The 11,484-nt window shown below is 27.7% G+C and overlaps 1 protein-coding gene across 3 annotated transcripts in view; it reads left to right on the top strand.

The window, feature by feature from the left end:
* The window catches only part of Trim9 (E3 ubiquitin-protein ligase Trim9), a gene marked incomplete at its 5' end in the record, with an annotated part of 58,967 nt that extends 50,482 nt beyond the window's left edge, over positions 1-8,485 (top strand). For 2 of the 3 annotated variants that reach the window (XM_067046950.1, XM_067046951.1), the window contains 4 exon segments: positions 1,036-1,174; positions 1,807-2,031; positions 3,039-3,211; positions 4,889-8,485. In XM_067046950.1, the coding sequence (XP_066903051.1) occupies positions 1,036-1,174; positions 1,807-2,031; positions 3,039-3,211; positions 4,889-5,008 (657 nt within the window). 3 annotated transcript variants of the gene reach the window in all.
* Between the last annotated feature and the right edge of the window lie 2,999 nt (positions 8,486-11,484).

Below are 11,484 nucleotides of genomic sequence, written 5' to 3' on the forward strand. Positions count from 1 at the left end.
ATCATCCACGGTCAACTATCTCTCATAATTATGAATATTATTAATGTTATTAATTGATTGAAATATGCTCTAAGGCTTGTATAAAGTTATTTTAAAGAATTCCTAGAAATCATTTTTTCATCCATAATAATTTTAAAACTTTTTTATGAAAGTTAATTGAAGTAATCAATATTTTAATGCCATGGACATTTAGTGTGTTCAGTTTCAAATTTTATTATCGTTTATCAATAATAATAATATGCATTTGATTAATTAATGTAAATAAATATTTATTATTTTCCATTTTCCATTAATAAACTTTCCTAATCCCACTCTTATAGCTTGATTTATTGTAGGTGCAATTTTTTTTAAGAAGCAAAAAAACAGTTCATTTATTCAAATAAGATAAATACTTATTTCTTGGATATGGTTGGATTACTTGATGTCATAGTTTGATAATTTATTATTTTATTGAATTTCCCATTACAAACCATTCAGACATGCATATTGAATTTTTGGGACCTCAAAAGAGTTTTTCATAATTCCCTTTTTAAATGAAGATTGAAAAGACATGCTTAGAAATCTAAAAAAAAAAAATGAGGAGGTATTCCTTTTATTTGACCAATGGTTATCTGCGATTATTTTGGTAGGTTTTACCTCAGTGTCTCAAGTTTTTTCCTGTTGAAAATTAAGTATGCTTTCTTTATAAAAATGCTAGGACTTTGACATAGGAGGGTCTCTTGATCACAGAACTTGCCACAACTGATAATAAAGAAAATTAATTAGTTGTTGATAAAAAAAAAAATATTTACTTCAGCTCTCTTCTTATTAATTCACTGTAAAATCCTCCTCGTACTTAAAACCCTAACATACCATCATCATGGTTGTTTATTAACTCTTTCTAGAAATAGTTGAGGCATGTATGTGAATATATAAATCATGTTTGTATCTATTGTGGTCATGTTCATTAAATTACATTACTCAATTTAATAATAATCTCATTTTTCTTGATACTATGTGTATGATTACAATATGTTCATCATTGTACTCTTTTAGGAAGTCTATTGTGGAAAAGAAACAATTTGCACCGTCGATGGACTCCACTTTCACTCAATGTATAATGCTCGTGTGAAAGCATTCAACAGTACTGGTGAGGGGGAATATAGTGAACTGATTGGACTTCAAACTGCTGAAGGTAAGCTGTTATTATTCATGCATGTGCAAAGAAATTTTTTTATAATTTATGTGTTTACAAATTACAACTTTTCATTCTAATATAAGTTTATATAGAGGTAAATAAATGTTATTTGAACAAGCTCATTTATTTTTTTTTTTCAAGTACTGCCAGCTTTATTAATTTAATAAAATATTTTATTACATATGAGCCATTGAAACCAAAAGTGGTGTAATTCATTGTATTCTCATCAAAATTAAATTTCATTAAAAAATAATAAATTAATTTCTGAGTGTATTAACTTCAATAGGAGGTGTGGTGAACATAGTGGTAAGGCATTATGCTACGAACTTGAAGGACCCCAGGTTCGAATCCAGCTATGGCAGATAATTATTTTCTGGTACACTGTAGCCATGGGTCAACTCTGTGGGTTCTGGAGCTGTTGTTTTTTATTTAATCTTTTTTTTAAAAATATTACAGTCCATAGAACTATGAATTATTTAAATATCCAAAAGTATTTATTATTTTTCTTTATTTTTGAACCCTAAATTATGCTTCGTAATTGGTTAAAAAAGAATTGCTCATTTTTTTTTCTGATGTTTTTATTTATGTGAATACTTCTTTTATAAAATTAAAATAATTTTTTTTTCTAGTGGCTTGGTTTACTTTCGACCCTTGTTTGAGTGGACCAGATCTTGCATTTTCCGAAGATAATTGCACAGTGTCCTGTGAGGGTTACGAACATCGAGTCGCCCTTGGAAGTGTTGGTTTCTCACGTGGAGTCCATTACTGGGAGTTTTCAATTGATCGTTATGACACAGATACCGACCCAAGCTTCGGTATCGCCAGGATAGATGCTGCAAAAGATCAGATGCTAGGTACTCTTTATTATTCTGCTTGTTTATTGGTTAACTGCTTGTTGAAATTATGTTTATAGAGTTTTTTTTTATTTATTGAAATTTACAAATGTATAAAAAAATACAATAAGTAAATGTGATAAATGTTTCAGTATACATGATAGTCTTGGGAAGAAACTACCCAATGATGGTACTTTAATCATTGCTTTAAATTAGAAGATCCCATGGCCATCTTCTTTTCAGACATCTCAGAGGCTTATCAGGGATTGTTAAGGATTAGAAATTAAGAACTAATGGGTATGGGTGGGTAAGGATTTTGGAATGAAAGGGTATTTCTATTTCGGGCCAAATCTGCGACAAATGGGATGTTGAGCTCTTTATGGATGAGTTTATTTGTGATATAATAAAGAGCATTGAGGTTTTTGGATTGCAAGGATTGGATATGGGAGGAATTTGATGATTTTGTTGAGCCTCAGAGCTCAATTTGGTAAGTCCAAATTGGGCTTATTATCATAGATTATAATAGTGTTTTGTAGTAAATGTGAAGTTTGACAAGTAGGTGTTGTTGTGATCGAAATCTACGAGCAGTTTCTTGTTGTTTCAGTATGTTATGAGGATTCCAAGTAAGTCTCTTGTCATGATGGAGTCATAAGAATCAGTTCAACAGGCGTAAGCGGGATATTAAAAAAAGATATTGTGTGTATATGAAGAGTAGGGTGATCTGGTGGGATTTGTAAGGATTTATTTTGATTCTCCAGTTGTGACACCATTCTTAAATGAATGTTATGTGTGACTGCATAGATTGTGATGCAGTATTAGGGTCATTGTATACAGACAATACACATTTATCATCATCGTATGTTGTTAGAATTGTGTTGGGGTGGATTGGAGTATAAGCTGTATAAACCATGTAGAGAGTGGGACCAAGGATACTACTTTTTTAGAACTGTAGAACATTAGAATCAAATTTTTTATTGTGTTTATATTATTTGATCTGTTTTGAGTTCTGACCTCATCTTTCATTTTAGGTAAAGATGAAAAAGGATGGAGTATGTACATAGACAGGCAGAGATCATGGTTTGTTCACGCAAACACCCACGATCAGCGGTGTGAAGGAGGTATCACTACTGGTTCGACAGTGGGTGTGCTTCTCGATCTTGACAGGCACCAAGTCAGCTTCTACGTTAATGAAGAGCCGCATGTGAGTAATTTGCTCCAATTTTTCTTTATTTCATTTCCAAAACTAAAATATTTAAAATAAAATGCATAGTTGAAAAAAAAATTTTGTTTGTAAAAATTATGTAGAATATACTGTTTTTCTAAAGTATGAACTTGTTAAAATTTACATGCATTAGTTTTTAACCCTTTAGTGATTACGAGCTCATTTATCAGCATGAGGATAATGATCTCCCTGGCTTATACACTGACACATCAGTAAGGTCAGTCTGGTGTTTGAGGATAGTAAACTAATTATTTTCTACCACAGTTCATTCAAATGCTCTTTATTTTTTCTTTGTTACTACAGATCATACAGCATTCTGTAGTATTATTTAATTGGATAATCTGTTTAAATTATCTTCGTCACCTACTTCCTTTTGAAACCCGCAGGCTCCTGGTTACTTCCTTAATATTCCCCCACTTTGACTATTGTTGTGTGGTTTACGGAAGTGTCTCTGGGGATCTCGAAGCAAAATTAAAATGGTTAAATAATTGCTTTGTACGATTCATCTTTGGGGTCCCCAGGGACGCCTCTGTCTCCCGATTTTATGAAGAGTTGAAGTGGCTTTACCCCTCCTTCTGTCGTAAATATTTCCTTGCTTCCTTTCTCTATCAAGTTATCCAGTCCCGCCGTCCATTGTACATCTCAGATATCCTTCAATTTAAGTCCTCAGTGCATTCCCGCCAAAGGTCCTCAGACTCATATGTAACTGCCCATCAAACCGCAGCCTTTGGTAGATCTTTCCTCATCCGTTTCTCTTCACTATGGAATTCTATTCCCTCCTTTATTCGTAGTTCTAACACCCTTCCAATTTTCAAATCCCGTATCTTCGACTACCTTCTGTCCTCCCAATTGAAGAATAACAATTGAAAGTTTCAAAAAAGCTTTATATATTTTATGTCTTAGGTCTTTGTTTATAATTGTAAATATGTACACTAGCAGAAATTATATCTTTTCATTTATTACTTTTTAGTTTAATTGTATTTGATTTTTTATCATTTTTTTTTATTTTTATTTACTATCAGAAGTCATCTTATGTTTTATGATATGACAAGTGGTTTCATTTTATTTGTTTTATCATTATTTTATATATACTGTTAATTATGGTTGTTTAATCGTATATTTTTAAATTCACTATATTATTTTATTTTATGACATTTTGTAATTTCATCTCTATTTTGTTATTTACTCTAAGGCTCTAAAGCCTAATTTTAACGCCTGTAAATTATTCTAAAGGGATCAATCCCGGAATAAATAAAGATTATTATTATTATTATTATTATTATTATTATTATTATTATTACTATTATTATTATATTGTGTTCCGATGCATAAAACCTAGCCTATAGAACATAAATCTGTAAATAATTAAAAAAATGTTTTCTACCACATCTAACAAGGAAACGAATTTCTAGTAGTCCTAAAACTCTTACTAGCTAATTAATTTAGTAAAGTAAAGAATTTTTTTTTTTACCTGTAATTCCTAAAAAGTGTTTAGAGAAAAAGTTATAATATAGTAAACAAAAAAGCATTCAATTTAGTGGCAAATGAGGTAGGACTCATCAATTTTCTCTGGTAGAGAGTTGAGTGAACTCCCTATCTATATTGATTTGTTTATTAAATTGTATTATTTATGTTGATTATCTTTTAATGTTTCAGGGCCCAATTGCTTTTCACAATTTATATGGCGTATTCTACCCAGCTGTCAGTGTCAACAGGGGAGTCACTGTGACACTACACACAGCTCTAGACCTCCCATCAGATATTGAAGATACTTAAACATTTTCCACTTTTCTTCACCTCGAGGACAATTAATGTGATATAATTTATTGTTATTAAGATGATATATTCTATTTTATTTTATTATTATTTTTCTTTTTGTATTAACATTATTTTTCTTTTATCAAGTTTATTTAGTAATCTGAAACTTGGAGCACATTGATCTTACATTACACTGTCGAGTGTTTTTGTCTATTCCCTTCTCTACCTAGACAGTATTAACAGCTTTAATTCATTACACATTCTGTAATTTAGTTATTTTTTAATTTTTATTTTATTATTATTATTTTTTTTTTGTAAACTATTATATGAAGAAACATGTATGTTCTTCTAATATTTAAGGAAAAAAAATTGTTGTTAAATGAAAATTTTAACATGGATGTAATTAAAATTATTTTTGTCGTTTGAAAGAAAAATACATATATTAGTGTTTATATGTTTTAGGTAGTCTTCTTTAATTATTAATATTATTATTTAGAATAAGATAAAAGTCATTATTCAGTAGAAATATAAATTTAAAGGAAAGACCCTCCTCATGATATTTGCATATCAACTGTTCGTATCATCCTTTAAATATACAAATGGATATTAAAAGTCGTTCGTACTTAAAACACGCATACGCATTCATTATTCATGATATCTTGTTACTATCTGATATTCTTAGATGATGGAAACCCATTAGATTTAAATGTTTGGTGTTTTAAGATTAGAAAAAAAATAAATAATAATAGTCTTAATATATTATAAAGTCTAGTGTGTAAGGTGCTTAACTTTACATTACCGATATAGCTGCAGATTGCAAAATTAGAAGTCGAAAGGCACACTGAGTGAAGTTTTAATATTCACTGTTACAAACATCTGTAGAAATAGCTGTATTGATTTGAATAATGTATTAGTAACTTAATACTGACAGATTTTAGTTCAATCACAACAAAGATTTTTCAGGTTGAATAATTTTCCGAACGGACAAGTAGGAAAACTTGGTTTTTGGTTGTCTGAAATTTAATTTTTATAAAATATTGATAGTTTGAAAACTATGCATTCATAAAATTTGACTGTTACTAGAAATAAACCTGTGAAAATTTATTAATATTTATGTATTTAGTATTCTTTTGTCGCTATGAAATAGTTTGGCTCAAATAAATAAGTTTTTGACCCCCAATCATCTTATCCTCATGTTAATTTACATTTAATTTTTTTTTGTCAACAGAATCAGTCCATTTCCCATTTAATACTTATAAAGTTATATATTATTTTGTATATGTGGTCATAAATATTCATAAATGTTCTCAAGCATTCCTGAACTTGTAAAAAAATATGGGACTAAAAATTTATAAAAAATATTTTTAGTAAAATGTATTCAAAATTCTGCTCTTTCGGGAGGTTGTTCCTAAAAAAATCAGTATGTAGTGAGTTCATTCTACAATCATGTGACTAAAATCAGTTTAAAAATTTTACCTATAAGTTCAAGAAATCAAATTTTCAATCAATTTAAATTTTATTTATAATAATAAAAAAAGTTATAATTTAGCTAATCTATTTTGTTTTCTCAGAACTTCCCCTGATATACTGGGAGATATATCAAAAACATTAACTATGCAAAAAATATATTTTTTTTATGTAGTTTTTAATATGCTATATGTATGATTTTCTTGATATTGGTACTTATGGTTTAATTTAAACTGTGACCACATGAATTTGGTTCATTTAGCTAAATCTTACATAGGCTTATGCCATGATAGGAATGAATGACGGATATTTGTTTTTATTATTAAATTTAAAATTTTTTTTTCATTTATTAACATATTCAATAACTTTCTACTATTCTTGAATAAAGCATCTTGCATTGTAATTCTTTAAAATTGGTTTTAATCGTAATACTCAACTTTGATCTTCGACGTTAATTAATTTAAGCTATATTCAGAATCATTTGTAAGAATTTCAACTGATTTTTAAAAATATATTTTTGAATTGTTCATGTTACAACTAAAATTCTATCTAGCACGATTTTAGCAATAAAAACTATCGATGTCCAAAACATAAAGAAATATTTAGTAATTAAGAAACTTTTTTTTTTTATGTTGTATATTGTAAATATTTGTAAATATATAAATATATATGTCATATTTGTATGCGTGCTCATAAAATTACCTTTATATATAAATGGGAAACTATCTTCATTATCTTATAATTGTTCACTGCCATGTGCATTGTATTGAAAATTTATGTGTACTTTTTTTTTTTTATAATTTATTTCAGTTTTATTTTGAATTTACTTGTGAAACAGGGTAAATATGGTACTTTATTATTCTGTCGACTTGGCACAAATAATTGTTCTATTTCTCCTTTACTATAAACAATGGAAGTGCATATAATTTTTAAGATTAGGAAAGACTGAATGACTAGAATATTATACATAGAATGTACGAAAAGAGTTTCCATTCTTCAGAAAAAATAATTCTGTCAAGTATGAATTTTTAGTCTTTATTATCAAATCTTCGAACATATTTGTTTTTTCTTACTCTTGTCATTTTTATTTTGAAATTCTTCTGTAGTGGACAGTATTGGGAACTTTTTCAAGCTTTATCATATTTTAAAGTTATAAAATCTAATTTCCCTTCGACTTTTTAAAATTCATCTTAACATGTACAGGGTTAAGTCCCCCAGTAAAAATATGAATCAAGGATCTCGAAACTAAAAAAAAAACTTCCCTATAAATGTCTGTTAATGTTATGTTTAGGAGATATTCACATCTAAAGATTTTTATTACTATGAATTATTTAGATTTTAATGAATAAATGCATGCGCCAACTTTTTTTTGTTAAAAAATATATCTTTTCTTATTCTAAAAATATTTTTCTGTTTTGAGATCCTTAACCCATATTATCGGTTAGGAAATTTAATCCTGAAACACCCTGTGTATTTATAGAAACATTTTATGATGTACTAAATTTTTCTTTAAAAACAGAAAAGAAAAGAGAATGATTTAATTTACAAAATGGTATGATGATCAAACCTAGTATGATTTAATTATTCAAAAGTAAAATATATTGAGTTTATTTAATGTAAAAAATCTGAAGGATTCTATTATTTTTTCTCTATTCTATACTCCTTTCATTAAAACTAGTTTAATTGTGTTTATCCGTGAGAGATTATCTGTTACTCGAGGATTAAATTAAATATAATTATTTTAATTAATTGATTTCCCAATACTAAGCTGTTTCTGCTAAGAAGAGTTTAATTTTTTATTTATATATTTGTAAAACTAGCTGTTGTAAAGATTTGAATAATAATTTATATATTATTGCTATTATATTTTTTAATTACTTAATAATGTTGTTAGTTGATATGGTGTAAATGTATTTTTAAACAAATATCATATTGATCAAAATAAAAATTATAAACATTTATTATTGTAATTAATTTAGTGCTTCTTAACTATTAATGTTCTCTGGTAAATATATCGTATGTTCTTCATCATTGGCTTTTTTTTTAATCATTTATTAATTTATATTAAGTTTTATTATGTACTTAGATGAACAACATAGTTAATAAATTAAAAATATTTATGGCTGAGTCAGGAAATTGTTTGGCGGAGAACGGCCTTCGCTAGAAAATATTATGAAGAATTCCAATAAAACAGGTATCATACAAGTAAGTAGCATATTAAAATTCATTATTTTCTGGAAAATAGATTTTAACATTTTTTTATATCTATTTTACAATAAAAGAGCTGAGTTAATAATAAGAATAACACATTAAAAAGGATAATACAACTTTTAACTCTTTAAACATTCTCTTGTTTCTTCAAATGATAAGAAATCTTTTCTGAGCTATTCTCTTCTAAATTCTGCTAATATAGGGCATTTAGCAAGAAAATTTATATATTTTTTTATTTCATAAGGAGCATAATTTATTCTTCTATTTTATTTATTTTTATTAACATGTTGACTACCGACTAGCAAGTTTGCAATCTTGCCTGGGACGCCCATTACGCCTTATCCCGTATTTTTACTAGAAAATAACTTGTAGTGGTCATCCTAAGCAAGATTGCTAACTACAAGTCAACGTGTTAATACATTCTGTAGTTTAATTTTATCAATATTCCTCAAATTTAATTTTCCAAAAATAACTGAATCATTATAGTTAGGTAAGTTGGGCATGTACCTGTGTTGGCAATCTCCTAATTGAAAAACAGAGTTTTTATGATGCTGATACTAAGAATAATGTTCTCGTTTGCAAACTTTTTTTTTTATTTAGCTTTTAGCTTTGCCTTTAATTAAAAATATTCCAAAGACTTAACCATAAATAAGGAAGGGTTACTTTTTGTAGTGGGATCGTCCTACAGGCTCCCAAAATTTACAGCGCTGTCACAATATAAGTCTAGTCCAATATTTCCAATCCGTCTATGATACAATATAAAAAGTAGGTAACATTTAAATAACTAATTTGGAAAGAATAATTCATATTCCTGTATTCCACTCAAGTGTCTTGAAAAATTGCTTAATGACTTATTAGTTGTTAAATGAAAAAACATTTTATTTTGAAAAGCTTATCTTCACTCCATGGATAAAGGCAGAGTTGGGTAAAAATTAGTGAAGCTAAAACTATAGAATTATAATTACCATGAACACATAATAATTTATATATTACCTAATAAAAATACAACTAAGTTTTTGATTTGTAACATAAAGTAAATAAGATCTACATTTTTATTTTGTATTGATCGGTTTTATTTGTATGAGCATTTTGTCACTTACAGTTATAACAAAACAGAATAGTTCTAATGATAATAAATAATGAACCTTTTCCAAAATCAGATCACTAAAATAATTCCAAATTTCCAAACATTTATTCCCATCTCGGTCACAATTTAAAGTTATTTCCAGAAAAGGTACATAATGTGAAACTACCTACGACTAAGAAAACTCTTGTTTTTTCTTCTAATGAGCCCTTATGATGCAAATTTCCATTAATAACTGCTTTAAAGTCACAACTGTCTAAATTTATTTAGATGTTCTGCAATGTTTCATAAAAAAAATTCAGTTACAACAGAGAAGTTAAATTAGACTTGAGGTATTACTATTCGTTATTTTTAATAAATTCTATAGAAGGATTTAGCATACTCCTTGAACGACTGGATTATTTTATCATTTTCTAAATCAAATAATAAGTAAAATATACTTAAAGACTATATTTTATCATTTTAAATTATATTACATACTCTTTTGAGTTTAAGAACATTAAGGAATGATTAATTAATTAATAAAAATGCTAAATAATATCTAATTTATAACACATTTAAATAAATATCATGGAAAAATTTACACTTCATTTCAACTCTGATAAAATAATTACATAAAATGGAGAAGTTTTGATGTTAAGAAATGATGATAAACTTCTTATCAGATATTCAAAAGCATATCATTAAACTTCTTCTCAATAATTTTCAAACATTTACTCTCACCTCTGCACATCTTAAAGCAGTTTCCACAAGGTATAGAAAAATTACATAATTTGAAATTATCAGTAACAAACAAAATATTAATTTTTCTGCTAATGAGTTTTTATTGTACAAATGTTCTTTAAAATATCTCATTCCTTTAAGTTCCAACTCCTAAATTTATGCAGATAGTCTCAATTTTTCATAATAAATCTAATTCACAATGTAGTTGTTAAATCAGAATTAAATGATTACTTATTTAAAATTTCTAATGAAACAATTATAAGTCCAACAGCCTCATAAAATGATGGAATTATTTTATCATTGTCTAAATCAAATATTAAGTAAAATATATTTTAAAAGACTATATTTTATTGTTTTACATTTTACTACATTATATTCTCAGTTTAAGTCAATAAGAACACAAAGGAATCAATAATTAATCAACTATAATAAATAATATCTAATTTAGAACACTTATAAATAAATACGATCGAAAAATTACTATCAATTTGACTCTGATTCAGCAAAACCAAAAATAATGATGATAGTTTGACAATTCCTTATTTTAGAAATGTACAAATAATAGTACAACTAACTGCCAAAAGGTAGCAGCACAAATCGAGAATGTTATAAATTGTAGTTCTAAAAAGTTCCGCAAGAGGCCAGCACCATCCACGCAACCGATTCTCAAGTCAAAATTTTAATTTTCCCTAAAATAATAATAGTTCAACTAACCGTCAAAAGATAGCAGCACTAATCAAGAAACGTAGAAATAGTAGTTCTAAAAAGTTCCGCAAGAGGCCAGCACCATCCAGGCAGGCCTCTCCGAGATAAATTCTAACAAGAATATTTTTGTTTCGTATTAGGATAGTAGGAGTTTAAAGGAGCTCAATGATGCCATCCGTACTGGTCTGATCGATGTAGCTCCTGTTACTTCCTACTATCCTAATACGAAACAAAAATATTCTTGTTAGAATTTAGCTCGGAGAGGCCTGCCTGGATGGTGCTGGCCTCTTGCGGAACTTTTTAG

The sequence above is a fragment of the Halyomorpha halys genome, unplaced genomic scaffold (assembly GCF_000696795.3).
Source record: "Halyomorpha halys isolate HHAL.00 unplaced genomic scaffold, Hhal_1.1 Scaffold538.1, whole genome shotgun sequence".
Taxonomy (NCBI): Eukaryota; Metazoa; Arthropoda; class Insecta; order Hemiptera; family Pentatomidae; genus Halyomorpha; species Halyomorpha halys.